The sequence below is a fragment of the Oratosquilla oratoria genome, chromosome 42 (genome assembly GCF_046742065.1).
Source record: "Oratosquilla oratoria isolate Oo_2021 chromosome 42, ASM4674206v1, whole genome shotgun sequence".
Lineage (NCBI taxonomy): Eukaryota > Metazoa > Arthropoda > Malacostraca > Stomatopoda > Squillidae > Oratosquilla > Oratosquilla oratoria.
In genome coordinates this window covers 28996450-29018052 of record NC_134818.1, presented here as the reverse complement: position 1 = coordinate 29018052, position 21603 = coordinate 28996450, and the positions used below count along the sequence as shown (strand labels likewise).

The 21603-nt window shown below is 38.1% G+C and overlaps 1 protein-coding gene across 2 annotated transcripts in view; it reads left to right on the top strand.

The window, feature by feature from the left end:
* LOC143021681 (uncharacterized) overlaps positions 1 to 21603 on the top strand; it is a 260489-nt gene that overhangs the window by 220656 nt on the left and 18230 nt on the right. For both annotated transcript variants that reach the window (XM_076179302.1, XM_076179304.1), the window contains exons 22-23: positions 10408 to 14878; positions 15575 to 15714. In XM_076179302.1, the coding sequence (XP_076035417.1) occupies positions 10408 to 14878; positions 15575 to 15714 (4611 nt within the window). The remainder of the gene's footprint in view (positions 1 to 10407; positions 14879 to 15574; positions 15715 to 21603) is intronic.

The window sequence follows — 21603 nt, the reverse complement described above, 5'->3', positions numbered from 1 at the left end:
AATGTAGATTGAGAGAAGCGAGTAAATGCCTTGGTGGATTAGAAAGTGTAATGAGGAATAGACATTTGGGAATGGATGCTAAGAGGAGACTATATGAAGGAGTAATTGTGCCAACAGCATTGTATGGGGCAGAAACATGGGACATAAGAGAGGAAGAAAGAAGGAGTTTGAACGTGTTTGAGATGAGGTGTCTGAGAAGTATGATGGGGGCTACTAGGCTGGATAGAGTGAGAAATGAGGAGGTGAGGAGGAGAATGGGGGTGGAAAGGGGGTTGGGAGATAGGGTTGATGAAAGAGTATTGGGATGGTTTGGACACATGGAAAGAATGAGTGAAGAAAGATTAGTAAAAGAGGTATGGAAGGCAGATGTGGAGGGAGTGAACATGAAGGGACGTCCTAGGATGAGGTGGATGGATGGGGTGAAGGGGGCTTTGGGGAAGAGGGGAATGTCTGTTGAGGAGGGACGGGAGAGGACAGAAGACAGGGGTGAATGGAGAATGGTTGTATATGGATGATGTTGTGATGCATGAGGTGGAATGGGCGGGGGGATAGGGGGTGAGGTAGTATGTGTGAGCAAATTTTGACGCAGCCCGAAGGGATTTCTCCCCGTCTTCTCCTTTTATACATGGGGGGACGGAGAGGGGAGGTCACCGATTTAATGAAGCGGCCTTGCTGTGGATGTGCTGTGTCTTGCGACACTGCTTCTGACCCAGGGCAGTGGAGGAGGTGCAGGGATGACCCGTCATTCAGGAGGTGCTAAGATAAGAGGGAGGGTGGAGGGGTGTGGAGTGTATTTAGGGATGGAATGGGTGGGAATGATTTTATGCCTTTTCCTTTTTGGCTACCCCCCTTGTAAGGGGGAAAAAGCCTTGGTATATGTAAGTATATGTATGTATCATGCCTAGTTTTGAATTTTCTTATTATTTTAACTTGAATTATATCATCTTCCAAGCTCTTCTGGGATTTGAAGAATCTGTATGGAAAACTGTGTTCTTTGACATCTTTCAGACATGGTCCTCCTCAGTTTCTTTCATTGACCTCATGACACGCCTGTCCTAAACCAAGGCATCTCTCAGTTTTATCTACTCTGGTGATGACCTGAGCACTATATAGAGATCCCACAGTATACACTGAATCTACACATTAATACATTTTTTCAAATTTCCATTGAAGAAACATCTTCATGAAGAAATGAATCAGTTATATTGACAAGTACAGTACAAAACAATTTTTATCCAAAGATTTCAGTTGGTGCTCAAATATAATCAAGTGATTAAGTGAATTGAACTAAATCATTTAAACCAATTTTGTCTTACTTTATTAATTTTCTTTTTCATGAATTGTAATAAAGTGAACATTATTTTTATATTCTTCATTGTGTTTCCTGTAGCATTCAGTTTTTGACTTGAGCATTTGAGTACTAAAGGTTTTGTGAATATTGCTTGATTAATGCTTGTGTGGTCTTGCAATAGTTTTATTTCTGTATGGTTCTTCTCTGTTTAGTATCGTAGCATGATTTTGTTTTGTCATCTATCTACTAATTACATGTACTGATTTATAAAAAGATTGGATAATGAGCTGTGAGATATTATGTATCTTTTAATTCTTGGCTCTATAAATAAGTGAAAATGGCCTGGTTTATCAGTGATGGCACTGGTGGTAAAATTTGTTCACTCTATTTAATGAAATACTTTCCAAGATTCAAAATTAAGGTCATGTCTTCTACAGTATATACTACAACGAAAAATGGAACAATGTGATTAATAGTAGAATATCACTGTTTTCATGTTGATACAATATAAATGCAATACCAGTGCATATACTTCCCCGTTCTATTTATCTCTTATATCCACAACACAAGAACAGCTGAAATTGTTAAGTATGATTAATTAGTTTTATTGTTGTGAGTTTCAGCAGTATTCATCACTTTTTTTTTCTTCCTTTTTTGTTTAATCTGGAATGTGCTTTATTTACTGGTTATTCCCATTAGATTTTTCTTGCATTTTCCTTTTACTTAGTTTTATCTTACGTATGTTTTAAAAATTTTCCAAGACAAAATTATGAAGGAACTTTGGTAATAAGTAAATAATAGTAGTGAGATTTCTATCAATCTGATAATAGGCTTGTGCACTGAACTGGCCTGCTATCTGGTGGCAGTCTTAGAAGTTCTCCCAAATACACATGTCATGGGTTTCAAAAATAAGTTTATCTTCATACCTTCATGTAGTTTTCTCAGGTAACAAATTATGCAAATGCCTTACAGTTATCGCATATAGGTGGTGTTATTATAACAACAGAAATATTCATGAAACAGGAATAATCTTTATGGAATTAACTTTTATATACAATTTACCATAGTGATTTTCCTATATATTTGGAGTAAAACTGATAATAATAATATTTGTTGCCCCAACAATGGGGCAAGTACCCAGACCCTCCCATAGCTCTCTTTGAGAAGAAACATTGGACTCTTGTCTATTTTATTAGAATGGGATTGTTTCTGTGTCTTCAGCAGATAGTAGTAGTAGGATGGGAGCAATCGCCAGTTGTCAGCTCTCCTTATGTGAAAATTTGGAGGAAATCCTGTCAAAATTGATAGATAGAGATCTTGGGCACAGTCTGGAGACCAAGTGTCAGCCTTTCAGGGCTGCATCTCTAGATGGAGGTGAGGGTGTTGGCAGGTTTTGAAGACAGGCAGTAGGGACATGATTGCCTCTTGACATTCAGCTCACAGGACTACCAAATGCAGGTACCTGTTGTTGGTCCCTTGGAGTTAGATGATAGCATGATCAATATTTTCATGTATAACATTTAACACATTTCTAATCTCACTGCCAGGGCAGTGTACAAGTTTCTTGTATATAACCAAATACATATAACAAAAACAGCAAGCCTTCAAGGCTCATCCATACACATTTTTCATGAATGTATGTTGGTGAACCAATGAATCTGTAGCTTCAGATCTTTTGTAGGAGACCTGCAATCCAGAGGAATCTGCCCACATCCACAGGGTTGGCCCATAGATCACTCACAGGGTAGAAACTTTAATGTGTTGTTTGAATTGAGTGAATGGGTGGGAATGATTTTATGCCTTTTCCTTTTTGGCTACCTCCCTTGTAAGGGGTGAAAAAGCCTTGAAATATGTATGTATGTATGAATTGAGTGAGTGTTGGGTAGTGTAAGATAGCATGTATTTACCTAGTTGTATTATACAGGAAGAGAGCTATGCTTGTGGTGACCCGTCTTTGTATCTCTCAGCATCAAGTTTTTTCTTAAAATCTTGAATAGTGTTTGCTCACACCGTTTCGTTGTCTAATTTGTTCCAAGTATCTATCACTCTGTGTGGGAAGGTGTTCCTTTACAGATCTCTTTTGTAATTATCCTTTTTTAGTTTCTTTTCATGTCCTCTTGTTTTACCATTATTCCATATTAACAAGTCATTCTTATCTAAGACTTCCATTCCTTTCATTATTCTATAGATAGTCAGCAAGTCTCCTCTTTCCCTTCTTTGTTCCAAAGTTGGTAATTCTAGTTTGGACAATCTTTGCTCATATGTCAGTTCGGAAAGAGTTGGTGCTAGTTTTGTTGTTGCTCTTTGTATTCTTTCAATTTTTTTTATATTCTTTTTGGTACTGGGTGTTCATAGTGTTGCTGCATACTCAAGTTTTGGTCTTATTAGTGTAGTTAGAATTTTTTTATCATTTCCTCGTCCAAATAAGCAAACGCCACTTTAATTGACCTCAATAAATTGTAGGTTTCTCCGAATATTTTATCAATATGCTTATCTGGTGTCATGTCCTTGCTGATCATCACTCCAAGATCTTTCTCAGAGTTTACTTTTTCACCTCTTCTTCACCAATTTTGTAATCTTTCGATATTCTGTTTTTACTCTTTCCAAATTCCATTATACTATATTTCTTTACATTGAATTAAAAAGAAATGTAGTATAATGGAATTTGGAAAGAGTAAAAACTGCATCTGGAGTATATGGTGTCTGTTGTTAGGCGGACTCTTTGCTGGTATTATTTCATGATCTAAGTGGTGACTTCTGCATGGACAAGATTTTATAATTCTGGTGTGTCTTGGGAGGGTTTTCTACTTTTGTTTTGTGTCTGGAAGTTTTTGGTTTAGTACTGAGTTTGTTGGTCATGAAAGTAGTGTTTGTGTGGTAATCTTTTTGTACATTTTTCTATAAAGAGGTAGATTATGGAAAATAAGGAGTGTTGTGAGTAAAAGTTTCTTGTCACAACCTGTGGGATGAGACTGTGTGATATTATATGATGGTTGTATAGATTTGAAGAACGTTGGTCTGCATGAAAAGTTTAATTTGACTTACAGTTAGCCACTGCAAATAAAGCTTATCATTGGTCCCTGCCAGAGCCATCTAATAGAACTGAAAGCCAAAGATATTTGTATCTTTTACAATTTACTGTAAGAAATGGAAAATTTTTAGTATTGTTTAAATTAGTATAATTTATGCAAAAAGAATATTATTTCCACATGAATTTTATAGTACTTCTCCAATATATCTTCATTATAAGGCTTTGAACATTGTAGAACCTCAAGTTTTGCCATTGAAAACCTAATGATTAACATGACAAGACCCAGTTTTGGCTGGTTGTGTATAGAACAACATGAAATATTATTTGTTATTAACTCTCACAGCTACAGTTCATGTTGCTAGAACATCTCACACTGCTGCCAGGTGGCAGGTCACTTCAGTGCACTAGCCCATAGTTGATGATGCAGGACTTTTTATGATGAAAGACATGTAATTCAAAGCATATTAAAAATTATACACATTAATAGATCGTAATGTCCATATATAAAGCTAGCATTCCAAGAACTATTATAATACCTACCTGGGTACAACAGATACCAATATTCTAGGTGTCAAGATTTTTTTTCTCCATTTTCTGGAAGTGCATTCCATATTAAGGATGCTGATTTTATAGGAGTCAAGAAATATGAACAGTGTCATCCTTGAATGCTAATTTGAAGTAACTGTGTATTCTGTGCTCATAATTCTCATATTCTAGGAATTAAGGAATTTTAATCCTTTGTCCTTAAGTGCTAACAAAGTGATTGTGTATCCTATGCTAATGATGCTCGTAGTGCCTAAGCTCCCTAATAGGACTGGATGAGCTTTCCATTGTTACACCGCAAGTTGTATTATTCCTTTGCAGCGCGGGGGTTTCGACACAGCTTGCACACAACGACCCGCTTCCCGCACAGCCCTCTGTTCCTCTCTGACTTCTAGTGTTTCTGCAACTCATCTATAGACTTATACCAGTTATGGGTCTGAAGTCTTGTACTCATTTAGAGACTCATTACCAGTACTAGAGGAGCTATAGCTTTCTATTAGAGTGCAAGAAATGTAGACAGTTTTATGCATAAGTTTTTGGAAGGGAGTCCATTTCTATGTAGCTAAAGATGAAGCACCCAAAACTATGAATGTATTACAGAACCTGTAGGTATGTACAGGAATACTGATGCATGTGTACACATTTGTTGAAGAATGTGGCTATGCAAAGGAAAGTTTTAGTCATAATAGATTAATCCATGAATGAATGAATGAAAATAATGAACAAGCAGACAAAAGTTAAAAAAAGAATAGGATTTGTTCTGGGAAATTCAAGGGCAATCTAAGAGTCACTTATAAAATTAATTAGATGTTGAGATAATTTAACACCTTGAGTAATGATAACAGTAGATACTGGAAGGAAAAGAGAAATAAATCATAGGGATTGGGATCATTTTAACCATTTCAACACAGTATGTCCTTTATAGATTTCATAGTGGTTAAGAAAAGGTAGTTTTATGCAGTTTAAGGACTGAATTCCAGCCGGAAGATGGTCTCGGAATCTGGCCGTAATTCACCTTATTGTGTGCATGAAATTACTTGTCCATAACCAGAAAAGGATCCATGATAATGGATGTCACTTTGTTGAAGAGATGAACCCATTAAACTCCGATGACAAGATGTCTTGTCATTTGGTCAAATTAAACAAAAAATCATAAAACACCAAAATGTTTGATCAAACACCAGAAAAATATGACGTCAGTCCTCGCTTCGTGCGAGGACTGACGTCATATTTTTCTGGTGTTTGATCAAACATTTTGGTGTTTTATGATTTTTTGTTTAATTTGACCAAATGACAAGACATCTTGTCATCAGAGTTTAATGGGTTAAGATTTGGAGTGGGGAGGGGAAGCAGTAGATGAATGAAAAAGGATGGAGTGTGCTGTCATGTAATAATGTGGCAGAGATAGGAACATTACCTAGGAATTTTAAGTTATAATGGTAGATATGATCATTGAAACCTGGTTGGTAGAGCAATAGACTGCTAACTCGGTAGTCTAGCATGTTAACCTTACTGTGGCAGAGGCATTTGTTGATGACAGAACAGTTTTGTGCTCCATCATATGTTGGCTATGATCTGTTGTAGATTGAGTGATTCCTCTTCCATAAGCTTGGCAAAGAAAAAAAAAAAGAAAAAAGAAAAAAAAAAGGAAAAATGATAAATGTAGATAATATTATTTATGGAAGATTTTAAGATTATATGATTCCATTTTTACAGACATACACTTCTAATAATCAGGAGTGTCCAATAAATCTTATTTTCTATTATAGAGCTAATTCTCAGTCCCTCATAAAGATTTTCAAGATAAAATCTAAATTAAATTTAGGTTTGACATACATCTGTTGAATACAGAGAAAAGGAATACTAAACTATAAACCAATGTTCTTAACCAGCATGATAAACTATAGAGCTAACTGACTGGCATGATATCCAAATTATGGGAGAGTTATGAATGGGAGAGACAAAATTTTAGAAGAGAGGGGTTTTTCAGAAAAGGAAGGTCTTGTGTATCAAATTTAAGTTTTACTTCAAGAAAGAGTGAGTGATGTATTGCAAGAGAGGGATGGGTGTTTGACTGGGTGCATCTGGATCTGGAGGAAGGTTTTGATAAGGGATCTCACAGAAGATTAATGTGGAAGTTGGAATATGTAGGAGGACTCATAAGGAGCCTTATAGAATGAGTGAAGCATTTCCTGAAGAATAAATTCATGAGGACAACTGAAAGATGTGAAGTGGAATTGGAGGGAATAAACTAGTGGGGTCACACAGAGCCTGGTTTTGTCTTCTGTATTGCTACATTAATGGCACAATAGATAGAACAAGCAGTTGTGCCTATTCAAATAAAAGTGCCAAGATCATGAAAACAGTGAAAAATTGAGCAAATTGGTACAGAAAAATCTATATTAAGATTTATGATTGTGGTTAGGAGTGGAAATTTGAATTAATGGCAAAAATGCAAAGTTTTGGAAATGGGCCGTAACAAGAAGAGCCTGTCACAGTTGTACATTGGAAAATAAAACAGTTACAGATGTAAAGGATTAAAGGGACCTCAGGAGTCTTGGTTGTGGATAACTTGTCACCCAAAAAATATCAACAAGATCACAGGAGAGGCATAGAAATTGTAAACAATGATAAAAATGGCATTTCACTATATTGATGAAGAAATTACTATATATATAAAAAAAGAAAAAGAAAAAAAAAAAAAAAAAAAAAAAAATTGCCCCAAATTGGAATGTGGGGCATTGGGGTGATCCCCCACAAAAAGATAAAAGAAAAATAGAGAGAATACAAAAGGCAGCAACCAAAACAGGCAGCTTAGATGACAGATGATATGAAAAAGAGTAGATAATATTTGGGAGTGTCTTAAGGCAAGTGGTTGTCTTTCCTTCATAAGAGAGACCCACAGTCCTTAGTTTGGCTAGTGTGATTTTGTGAAAGTACAGTACTTAGTATCAAAAACTGGTTTGATGTTATGGTGGATTATGTTCTTCATTAATCTTTCAGTTATATTGACAAGTACAGTACATTGCCTTCTTTTCTATTGCTCCCTGAGATCTCATTGCTACAGTATCTGTTTGAACATACACATGTTCTTTAGGGCTTTTAGTTGGAACTTCTTTTGTGCAGAGTCCAGGGCATGTATAGAAATGTCCTGTCCACATCATCATTCATAAACAAAGAGTGAGTGATCAAGAAAGTGATTTTACCTCCTTCAGGAGATAGGACACAGTAATCAAGTTGCCTCATTCTCTTCAGTCTTTCAGTGTTGACAGATCTAATGCTTTTAGTCTCTCCTTGTATGGCTTATTTGCTAGCCTGGTAATCAGTTTGGTTGCTGCCCTTTGTATTTTGTATGTGTATGTGATAAAAGAAGATTAGAAAGAATACAGGAACCAGAAATAAGAATGTGCATCAAGAAACATGGTAGGAGTATGGTATATTAATTATATACAGAATATGAGTTATGACGGGACAAGTGGGTGAGTAGCAGGGTGAATGTAGGATAGGAAAGGGATAATGAAGTAAGAGTTTGTACCAAAACACATCATTGAGTGGCTTGTAGAAAAAGTTTAAAGAAAAATTATAATTAGTTTTAGAATAGTAGAGATATATGAGTTGGGAGAGTTATGGTTAGTCAAAATCACAGTATAATAAAACAAATGTAGGATCACTGTGCATATGTGCAGAGGAAACAAAAAAGTTTAGTGTGGATGTAAAGTTAAGACTAGAGGTATGTCTATGGAGACTAGTCTCTATAGTTGTTTAATATTTGCATGAATAGGATGATAAAGGAGGTAGGTGTTAGGATGATTGGTGAGGGCAGTAAGATTAAAGGAATCAGTAGCAGTTCAGGACAATATGAACAGTGCTGATCTGGTGGATAATGAAGAGTTTTTAGATAAGTGGTGTAAGAATAAAAGAAATTGTTGCCCAAAATTTCACTAAGTAGAATAACTGCAGACCTACAGCAGCTGGCAACAGTCCCTAGGCCCCTCTTCAGATCTCTATGGGAAGAAATTTTAGCCTGTTGTCAGTGGTGTTTTGATGAGGGACTATTTCTGTCACTGGTAGAAAATAGTAGTAGTAGGGGAGCCCTCACCTGTTGTTAGCTTTCTATGTGTGAAAAGGTATAAGAAATACAGTTGAAGTTGATATAGAAAGATCTTAGGCCCAGTCTGGAGAAAAAGTGTCAGACGTTCGGGAGTGCACCTCCTGACAGAGGTGAGGGGGTTAATGGATTTTGAGCAAGGGAAGATTCACTGTCCATCTTGCAGTAATATCACAAGGATGCACCCATTATTGACCCCAGTGGTGTAAGACAGGAACTGAGTGATTTTTGAAGACAATAAAGTAATAGACACATGGAGGGACCAGACAGATAGCATTAAGCAGATCATGTCCAAACAGAAAGCTGCTACAAAGGAAATATATAGTTATCAAGGGATATGTGTGGAAGTAGACCATAGGATGGAACAGGATATTAACAAAATAATTAAATAGCAAAAAAGCGTACATACAGTTTCCAGTTCAGTATGAGCAGAGCACTTAAAATCAGTATCAGTTGCCAAGTATTACACCTGTCATTGAAAGAGGTCATGGGTAAAGGGTAAATATGTTAAATTGGACTGTTCCAGAATTTCCCTGTATAAGGGAAGGTAGAGGGGAAGGAAAGAGCTCTGGTCAACTAATAAGGAATTATTTAAACAGATGAAGTTGATAGGGTATTATGAAGATTTTTTCACATAAAATGCCACTAAGTCCAGAAGGTGCTACAATTTACAAAATTTAACATTTGTGTATCATGTGAATGTTATGGTAAAATATATGATAATATCATATAAAGAGTGATGGATTCAACTTTGTAAACTGTCAGGTCATTATTGTAATGCCTCATATAGTTAGCCTTGTGTAACCATATCATTTGTCATATGGTTCAACAGATAAACTTCATCTTTACAATATTACTCTGTATTCCCTATCTTCCATTGTCTTAAGGTATATATATATTATATTAATTACCTTTCCCTTTTCTAGTATGGTGGGAACACTGCTTTTAGCTGCATCTTGTAAAATGTACATAGGATTTTTATTTTTATTTCCATCTGCCCTTTCACCATTTTCATAAAGATGTTCTAGTCGCAAAATAAATGAAGAACTTCTTGTGAGCAGCGAAAGTGGGAAAACATTATAAACTATTTTTTCTATGTTTTGTCATGCCTAACAACATTGTGATAAGTTTGATTGTCTTAGTACCATAGGTATTTAACAACTAACTTGGTAATATTTTGTGTTTGTGACTGTTTGCCATCAAGAATAAAGAATGACCTAGAATTACTTTGTCTGCATCATTTTGTTTGTGTCCTAACAACCCTATTTTGGTTATAAGCCAGAGTTGATGAGGTAGGTTTCTTCCTCTCTATTCACAGCCACATGTCTTAATCATGAATAAATGAACAACATTCAAATAAATTTGATGAAAATTTATAAGTTTGGAGTGCACCATATTTTAAGGATTAACTTATTATTTATCCTATATGAACAGGCTGGAGAAGTCGCATATCAGGAGGGGAAGATGGGGCTGAGTCTGATACTTCAGAAGCATCAAGTAGGTCTTTGCCTCGTCGTGCCCCACCATACTCACGTGGTCCTTCACGTGATCTTCACAACATCCCAGATGACCCTGCTGAGGAGGATGCTGCTAGAACAAACACTAGTATGACATACCCACGCCCCTACATGGGCTCCTCCTCAACATCAGCAGAGGACCACAGACAAACAACTGCAGGTGGGTTCAGCAGTAGGCCCCTTCGACCTGCTGATCAGGAACGCATTGCCATGTATGGAACATTACGAGGACGTGGAGAAAGGCGTCCACATTCTGCTATGGTAAGTGATTCGTACCGTGAGGCCCCAGACACATCGGGATTACGGCGAGGGGGGCCGTCGGGGGAAGCTTCAGGGAGGGATGGTGGGCACTCTGAGCAGCAACAAAAAATTGCTGCTCCTAACATCAAACAGCAGAGAAATCAAACGTCACCTTCTTCTGGTTCAAGTCAGTTGAAAAAAGGCGTAGACTCATCTGTTGCAACAAATGTTCCAAGCAGAGAACAGATGTCATCTGAAAGTTTTCGGAATACAGATGTTCCTGCTGTACATTTGAAAGAAGCTTCCCCTGTACAGCCTGAAGTTCAGTCACCAAAACCAAGTGTACAGGATCAGATCCGACAACTTGTAAAGGAATTAGAAGAGGTACCCTATGATGAAGATCAGTTGCAAGTGAACAAAGAATCAAAATCTGGACCAACTGCTTCAACTGTATCTCCTCCATGTACTACTGCTTCATCGCAAGTCTTCCGCAGTAGTTCTACATCAGGATCAAATGTTCTAAAAAAGAGCATCCGAAAAGATCCAAGACTTACAAATTCATCGACGTCAATCAGTGTAACACTAGTGAAACCTCAGGTGCCTGTTATTCATAAGCCTACTGGCCTTCAGGGTGGGTTGGCAAAGAATAGTTCACCTTCAACTACATCAAGAACTAATACCTCGGCCTCAAAGGACCCCTTACCAAAGAAATTGAGCATGCCAGGGATACACTTGAAAGAATACAGTAAAGAAACACCATCATCACAGGCTGTAAAAAACAAAGACTCTGTTTCAAAAAGTCAAACTCCTGTCACAAATTCAGAATCTTCTTCACATACAAGTAAGATAAACAAAGAAATATCCTCCCCAAAGAGAGAGTTTTCACCTACAGTCTCATTTCAACAGGAGCCTTTGACAGAATCTATAAATGATAAATCCAATGTAGAAACTAAACCTGAACTCACTGGCACAGTCGTAGGCTACCCAAATAACAAGATACGTAATAGTAACAATACATTAGATGTTGTCAAATTTGATGATGCAAGTAGTGTAGCATCTAGCACAGATACATCCTTGTCAAGAGAATCACGTACTAGTTCAGCTTTGACTGATGCTACAACGGTTTCCCGAGACTCCAGGAGTAGTTCAGTAGCCTTAACTGAACCAAAACCCACAGATTCTATTCGCAGGGCTTCTACCACCAATGAAATTGCATATAGAGCAGGGTCAGTGGTAAGATCTGCTGACTCATCAGCACTAGATGCATACAGAAGGAGTAAATCACGAGGTGAACTTGCCACCCGTTCTGCTTATTCCACATTGGAAAAGCCCACTGGACCAGAACCATATAGAAGAGGCAAATCTGAAGATCTTAGGCATGCCATTGACACAATTAACAAACTTGAGACTCCATTTCAACGCTACAAAAAGAGTAAATCACGTGACCTAGAACGATCAATTGAAGCTACTAATCGAGTGTCAACAGATTTGCTTTCTCCTACCTCTGCTCACCCCTATCAGAGAAGTAAATCTCGTGAACTGACTCCTGCCATTGAAGCAGCAGGAGAAAAGTTTAATCAGCTCAACTCTGGAACACTTAGACGTATTTCTCCCTTTGAAGCATACCGACGCAGCAAATCTCGGGAGCTTGGTTCTGCAATAGATATGGTGGCTAATAGAGAATTGGAAAAAGTCAGATCAACACCCTCTACACTTGAGAGGGCTAAATCCCCCTTTGAAAGGGCAAAAACTTCCATAGAAAGAAGATTTGACAGAGCCATGTCTCCTATGCGTTCCAAATCACCTTTAGTGGAACGCAGTAAAACAATGGAACACACTAAGTCTCCCCTGGTGACCAAAGAATGTAAAGCCAATGGAGATGTGGAATCAGGTACTTTACCACCAAAGTCTCCTCAAGCTTCTAATGACAGAAAACTGTTTAGCTCTGTAGAACCAGAGAATGACCAAGAGGAAGGTGAAAAGAAAAAGAAAACCTCAGCAGGTGATCTAGAAAAGCCAAAGTCTATGTACAAATTGATTACATCCAAATTCAGTAAATCACAATCTAGTCTGCCTGATGTGAGTAAAGACAAGAAAAATGAGGAAGATGATGACAAAGATGACAAATTTAAACTAAAGAGGCCATCTAGGTTTTTGAAACAAAAGACTGAAAAAAGTCATTCTAGGACTAGCATTGCTTCAGCAATAGAAGAACCCACAAAGAGTGAAGACAAAGTAGATGAATCAGATCGAGGAGACCGTAAACCATCAAAGAAAATTAGTCATGCTCTGAACAAGTTCTTGGGACGCAAAGACTCCAAGGGTGAAGATGGTAAGAGTGATTCTACACATCTGGCCTCCAGCACCTCCTCTGTTCCATCTGTTGGTGCGACTTGTAATACAGATGAAGAAAAAACAAAGAAAGCTCCTCGTTTCAAAATCAAGAGATTTTCCAAGAGCCAAGAAAATTTGAACCAACAAGTAGAAGAAGAAGAGAGTAAGATGGCTCCAGTTGAACGTAGTATGAGTGAAGCACCAAAAGTGAAAGTAGTTAACAGAAATCCAGACCCAAATGTTAAATCAATTATGAAGAAGAAGTCTGGTGATGGTCCTGTGCCACATTCACCTGAAATAACTATAGAGTCAGTTACTAAAAGCTTGTGTGATCACCTTACACAGCTCGAAAGTAATATTACCAGTCGTATTGGCAATATTCCAACACAGTCATCTGCTTCAACCACAGCCATACACAAACCAACAATGAATATGGCCACACATTCAAAGTCTAGTGGTTCAATTTCATCTCAAATCTCTACATATGGTCTATCACCTGCTTTAGCAAGCCGAAGAGGAGCCCGACCTTCAAACCTTGGCCTTGTTAGTTCTGGAATAGATAATGTTAAGAACTTAGATGATAAGATTGCCAAAGAAGATAAAGAGAACACACCAGATGTAAATGTAGAGACAGGTGATAATGTAAAATATGCCAAAATAAAGAGACTGGACACTATTGATGATACTGAAGAGGGAAGGCACACACCTACTGAGTGCGAGTCTGTGTCATCAGAAGGTCTAGATGACCGAGGTAATGCAAGTGCTACTGAGGATGAGAGTGTGATGGAAAGAATTACTAGAAAAAGTTTTTACTCCCGTTTCCAGGATCCCAAGAAACAAAAGGCTCGTCGTATCAACACAAAAGAGAGCATAGATCAACAACTTGCAATGGCCAAAGCACGTCTCATGAAAGAAGATGAAGAGTTTGCAAGGACAGCATCTCATGAGCCTTCAAGAGTGACATCACCAGTTTCACCTCGCACTTCCCAGACAAGTGTCTATGACTCGAGCATTCCACGGCGTTCTTCACGTAAGTCCTCTGGGCCACGCACCACATCCATGCCACCTGAAGACCTACTTTCCATAGGTAAACAAAGTTCACGCAGCTCCTCTTTGCAACCTGAAGAACTGAAAAATCGTCGTATGCCATCACTGCCACCGGAGGATCGTCATCGCCACTCATCCTCCATCAGATCACCTTCTATGCCAAGAGATATAGGGTATCCATCTCCATTCAGATCTCCATCTGTCCCTCCAGAAGATCTAAAGTTTAGGGAGCGACGTATTCTGTCTGTAGCAGAGGAACCAGATGATCGAGGAGATGAAAGTACCCCACCATCCAAAGCAGTAGCAGCTGCTGTTGCAGCTGGTAAGGCTGCTGGTTTGGCTGCTGCTGAGGAAAAGGAACCCAAACAGATACGATCTCGTGACACATCTTTAGCGAGGCTGACAAGCCCTGAACCAAAACCTGGACGCCAGAGCCATTCCATGCGAGCCTCATCACAAGATCCAATCAACACAGCACGTGAAGAACTTTCACGCCGATTAACACCACTGACTCGCATTGGAAACCAAACCAGCAGAGCTTCAGATGGTCTTGGGCAGCGCAGTTACCGCCGCACTGTTACTACAGGACGCCTTGGTGACTTAACACCAAGTATAACACCAGCACCTCCTTCTAAAACTGTGATTGAGCGGCCAGCCTACCGAAGGACCAACACCATGGACCTTCCTCCATCTGAGGCCCTTGGACGCACTGGTTCTGAATATCGTCGCTTCACACAGGACCCAATACGTCGCTATTCTGCTGCCAGGTAAGTGATTCTTCTTGCTCCTTTTCACTGGCATTAGATACTATGTAGTGTATTCCTTATCACTTAAAATGGCTACTTTAGTTACCAGTCCATTAGACCTATTCACTTATAATCCAAAACTAACGGCATCACATCTAGCATAAGCAATTAACAATAGGTCTACATTAAATGTAGTGGGCAAGCTAATCGTAACAGAAAAAAAAACAGTTGTATGAGCTTAGCAACTAGTGTCCACCTCTCACCCACCTGATTTGTGGGCCCGTGCCCCATGTAACTTCATGCCTCTACCTGCATCTTGCCAGATTTCTGTCACAACAAAATTCACACTCCCTGATGGCTCAAAAAGTGGTATATTGACTCAGTGCAGAAAAGACTGATGTCATCAAAACATGTGATGTCATATGGCTATGGGGAACTAGAAATACATCTTAGTGGCTGAGAAGGTTTAGATTTAATCAGATGCTGCCATGAAGGATGGGAGAAAATCATAAAATATTTGGGAAGGTAGAAGACTCCAGGGTGTGCATAATTAGAGGTGGAAGCAGTTGTGCTAAAAGCTGCAACTATTATTGGATCTCCTTCCCTGAGTTGCAGGGAAGTCGGTAATTAGGGAGAAGGAAAAGGGTCAGTTAGGGAGTGTGTGCTACCAGGTAAGGAGGGTGGCTCAGTGGCCTGATAACACAGTGCCTTTGACAGCAGTGGAGGGGGGCTGGGCGAACAGCGGGTTTCATGGCGGGGCGAGGCCTTGGGCAACAACAAGAGCAGCAGTCTGGCCAACAAGAGCAGCAGCGATAACATCAACTGCAATGCCCCGCAACAGCCGACCTACACTACGGGTGAGTCTCCAGGTTGGGTGTCACTCCATGGGTGTCACCTGCTCGCTTAGCCGTCGTGGTAGCTTCTCCAATTTTTTGTTTGACTCACATGCACGCCTGTACACAAGCACCTATATCAGTTGAACTTTATCACAGTGAACATGACCAGTTACCAGATTACATTTACAGTAATTTCATGCCAGTAAAATACTTCAGGGAAGACATAAATTTTGATTATTTGTGATGTGCTGTACTGTAATGATTTTATTTTGTTTAGATCACTTAGGAAATTATACTCTTGGTTTATATCATGTGCATTATGTGCTGTTTATAATGCTGATGTAAGGCCACAGTAGCATATACATAGCCAATACTGCAGTACCTGTAAACTGCAATAAACAATACATGACAATTGGCAGAGGAATTTAGGAACACTTTATTCATGGACTAGTAAAAACAGGATACATAACTGCCTTATGCTAATATGGTGTTAAGTATTTTCCCTGATCTTCAAATTATTAGTACAGTATTGTAAAACTGATTTCAATAGATTATGTCATAATCCTTTTTACTACTGTATTATGTCTAGTCAAGCAGTCAGTGGATATGGATTGCCACAGTTGTTTTACTATGCTTTTGATCATGAAACAAGCACTGTAGCATTAACTGCTTTTATTAAACCTGTAACATAGCAATACTGGTCAGGGAAGTTGGATTAACCATTAATAGAGTAACTCTATATATTTTTTAAAATGTCAAATTGCAACTTTTTCACTATTAGTAGCTAGCTAGTGCTTAATGATTTTAAATCATCCTTAACATTTACTGGTATATTTAGGTTCATCTTTAAAAGGGTTGGGCCTGTTTTACATGATATGAAGGGAGTACATAATTATGTAGGAGTTTCATTTTAATTTTGGTGAGGATAGAATCAAACTACAGGTAAAACTCAAAGCATTTTGTGACAACCCAGTCAGTTCTGTTACACACCTGTAAACCCAAAATATTTTTTTTTTACAAGCAAGATAAATTTCTTTATGCCATCTTCCTATCCACTAGAATTAGATATCCACATACCACTCTTCAATATGTTAATGAAACATAAAATGAACATTCCTCTCACTTGTCACATTGTTGAACAAAAGTCTGTTGAGTGTTCCCCTAGTATCCCTGCACTTTTTTCATATATGCAGTTGACTAGATTGACCTAAGCTCTGCCATGGTTTCTTTGAAAAATAAGTCAATGGTATATGATTATATGACAGTAGAAATCCATAATTAGACAAATGTTGTTAACCAAAAAACATAAACTAAGGTAAAAAAATCACTACAATATAGTTTGATTGCATATGTACCTCCTTGTCTCTGAATTTGTGAGACATAAAAGCTAGAGTAAGACATTATTAGTTTCAAAGTAACATGCAGAGTTATGTCCATTTCATATCTAAATACTCCTGATTCAGGCAGATCAGTACATTTGTTTTATGTTCTTCAAATAACCATCATCTTTTTTTCTATAATTTGCTCCTGCACTAGCCAGTATTATAGAGGTCCTACTTGGAGAATGTATTAGTTGGATTCTTGGTGTCCTTTCCTCACTGAGTTTATGCTTACTCATACACACTATAATCTTCTTATGGGTTTCAATCTACAGTCTTCTTATGGGTTTCATACTGCTCAATGGACACATAATACTTACCTAGTATTCTACCTCATATACAGAAAGTTTGTCAGAACACCTAGGTCTCTTAATCCAACACTTGCCAACCTCTACTTGTGTGTACATTTGGGCCCAGGACATAAAACACCACCAATTACTGAAATAGTGGTGGTTGGTGAGTGTTGGATTAAGAGACCCAGGTGTACATAATACATTTTTGTTGCTTAGTAGTCCTTGATCCTGTAATGTAAAATATATGTTCTGTGACCTGTCTAGCTTTCAGTTGCACTATGTTTGAAGAATGAGTCATGGGCCTTTTATCCAGTGCATATATTCTCACCTAAGAAACATAGTTTTTCTGTTTTTTCTTCATCTATTCACTTACCTTAAAAAACATACAGATTTTTCTAGACACTTGTATCCAAGGTTGTCCATAGGGCTGTCCTTTAACAAACTTGAATCAGAAAGTATTATCAATATAATCTGTAATGTGATGGCCAGTTACAGGAGTAATCTGAAACTAGGAAGTATACATACATATATAGATTCATATACACATACCAAAGAGCATTTCCTCCCATATAAAGGGAGTGGCCCAGTCAAAGCACTTACCCATCTTATCCCTGTCACCTGTCCCATCATAGCACCTTGTGGATGAAGAGTCATCCCCATCCCCCACCACACATTCTTTACAAAATGTTAGACTGCCTATGTTACATTAGTGTGGAACTGTTTCTATTTCACCAGTTTATGCCAGTTGGAGGGGAGCAGCTATAGGTTGTCAGCTCTCCTTATGTGAAAAGGTAGAGGATATACAGTCAAATTTAATAGAGATCTTTGGGCTGATCCAGAGACCAAGTGTCACATTCTTGGGACTGTAACTCCAGATGGACTAAGGATGTTGATGGGTTTTGAAGATGGGCAGGAAGGTGATTCTGTAGTCTATTTCACAGGACTAAAGTTAGTGGTACTTTTTGTTGGTCCTTTCTCTCTCGCTCTCTCTCTTTTTCTCTTTCTCTATCCCCCCCAAACAGTTCTCTCCTGTCAGACAGTCTTATTTAACAGGAAAACCACTTCTGCAATTAATTGATATTATACAGCACAGTATTTTGAAGTACAGTTTAGTCATTCTAGGTAAATGTCAGATGCTGAAGTTATCTGGGTTAGATTTTGGCTGCCTTTTCCCCAAGGAGAGGCTGAAGAGGTTCATGAATCACTTCATTGTTGTAAAGCACTTTGTATTAATTAAAAATGTGCCTTTGTATGAATTAGAAATATGCCTCAGCTGAACGATAGTGTCTGGTGTTGACACAAATTTTCTAAAACATACCACAGTGGGTGATCTGCTTTGCTTGTTTTGCTTACATTCTTGAGTTTGTGTGTGGAAAACTGCAATTTAAAGAATGCCATCATTTTTGCCATAAAAACTGCCTTTCCAAACTTATGTTGGTGAGATAAACATAATGCTGGTCACAGAAATTATTTCTTATATTTTCAAAAGCTTTATTTACTAAGTTTATAAGTGGGCCATATAACAAGCAGTTAAATTGCTTTTATTTCTGAGTTGCTTTTATGACCCATATACTTTCGATACTCTTCTAAAACTATAGAAACTTCTTAACAAAATGCCCCATCTGGTGCTTTTTATTAACTACTGCTTAATGTTCAGTTAACCTAATCAATGGAAAAGTGTAATGATATTCAATAAATCTTTATAAGTCTACTTGTATTTTGTTTTGGGGAAAGTGATCCACAGGGTAATATGGGTACTAATGAGCCCTATTCCTAATTAGCTTAAAAGAGATGGCTCTGTAACCATATGTGGAGTATGAAATTAGATGTTTCATATAGAAATCACAAACCAACAACAGAAAAGTTGCAGTTGACCAATGGGAAAGATGTGTTTGAGGTATTTAATTGGTAGATGTAATGTGTTGAATTTTGTGTCACTGAATATGTTTATAATAGATATATTAACATTTTGGTGCAAGAAGTAGAAAAATCTAAGATGTTGCTTCTGTGCTTTCCTTGTAGGCCAATATACTGGATCCATCATAGTAATTTTCATGGGCACATAGACATGGTTGTTCCCATCTTTTTGTTACTATGAAAAAGGAAAACAAACTCCAACTTTGCTAGTTCTGTTACTATCTAGATAATAATAAAAAAAAAGATGTTACAACCATGGGAATTTTTTGGCAGCATGGCAAACAAAGGTTGATTGATCATATATTCCACATTGAAATTAGTAAAGCAGCACCATATAAAGATATTTGTTCCAATTGCCTTGTGATATTACTCGTATTTCTTTTATATTACTTTTCTTCTTTAAGAAGAAGTAAATGCAAGGGTAATGGGTCAGGGATTGGAGATGGTTAAAGAAAATGGAGAAATATGGGAGATGAGCCAGTTGTTGTTTGCTGATGACACTGTGCTTGTAACAGGGTCAGAGGAGGGATTAAGGAAGTTAGTGACAGAGTTTGGAAAAGTGTGGGAAAGAAGGAAGTTGAAGATAAACGTGGGTGATGATGTACAAGGGGAGAGGATGGCAGCAAATTGGAAGTGAGTATTAACCTCATCCATATGAGGATGCCTACATAGGCATCATGAGGAAAAGAATGAGGATGCCAGCATCTTGATTATATTTATTTTGTAGCTATGGCTGAGTTACCCCCGAATTCTGTGAACTGGCTTGATCATGTTTTCTGTATTTATTATTATTCAGAGTAAAAGACAATGAGTAATACACCAGTGATTTTAAATTTTATAATGCAAATACTGTGATGTATCAATCATTGTACCTCAGGCATCAATGAAAGTGGCCTTTGACTACATGGATGAAGAAATGGTAAAGAAAATACTAGTTACACTGATAAGACCAAAATTGGAATACGTAGCTAGTACCCCAAAAAAAAAAAACATAAAGAAACTAGAAAGAATTCAAAGAGCAATGACAAAGATGGCACCAACAATTTGCAATTTGACATACAAACAAAGATTGGTCAAACTAAATTTACCAATTGTAGAACAAAGAAGAGAAAGAGGTGATTTGATAACCATTTACAGAATTATTAAAGGGATGGAAATTCTTGATAGGGACGACCTACTAAAATGGGACAGAAGAGCTACAAGAGGATACAAGAAGAAACTTAAGAAAAAGAGTTACAGAAGAGATCTGAAAAAGAATAGCTTCGCACACAGAGTTGTATTTTGTGGGGAGAGAGCTATGTTCGTAGTGACCTGCTTTTGTATCTTTCCGCATCCAGTTTTTCTTAAAGTCATGTATAGTTTTAGCACTCACTGTTTCCTCATTTAGTTTGCTTCAGATATCTATCACTCTGTGTGGGAAGCTATTCTTTTTCAGATTTCTTCTGTAACTGTCCTTCTTGATTTTCTTCTCATGTTCTCTTGTATTTCTTGTGCCCCATTTTAGTAGGTTATCCCTATCAAGAATTCCCATCCCTTTCATCTATGTATGGTTAGCAAATCGCATCTTTCTTTTCTTTGTTCCAGGGTTGGTAGATTTAGTTTATCCAATCTTTGTTCATATATCAAATTGCAAAGTGTTGGTGCCATCTTTGTCGTTGCTCTTTGGATTCTTTCTAGTTTCTTTATGTTTTTTTTGGGTACTAGGTGTAATGAGATGAGGTGCCTGAGAAGTATGATAGGGGTTACTAGGCTGGATAGAGTGAGAAACAAGTGAGGAGGAGAATGGGGGTGGAAAAAGAGTTGGAAAATAAAGTTGATGAAAGAGTGTTGGAATTGGACACATGGAAAGAATGAGTGAAGAAATATTAGTAAAAAAGGTGTGGAAGGCAGAAGTGGAGGGAGTGAACATGAGGGGGTGACCAAGGATGAGATGGATGGATGGGATAAAAGGGGCATTGGGAAAGAAGAGAATGTCTGCTGAGAAAGGATGGGAGAAGACAGAAGATAGGGATGAATGGAGAATGGTTGTGTATGGATGATGCTGTAATGCATGGAAGGGAGTGGGTGGAAGATAGGGGGTGAGGGAGTATGTGTGAAAAATAATTTGACTCAGCCCAAAGGGATTTCTCCCCATCTTCTTTTTTTCTGCATGAGGAGGGGAGGGGTCACCAATTAAATGAAGCAGCCATGCTGTAGATGTGCTGTGTCTTGGAACGCTGCCTCTGAACCAGGGCAGTGGGCGAGATGCAGGGATGACCTGTCATCCAGGAGTCAAGATAAGAAGGAGGGAGGGAGGTGAATGGGAGTTGTGTATGTGGGGA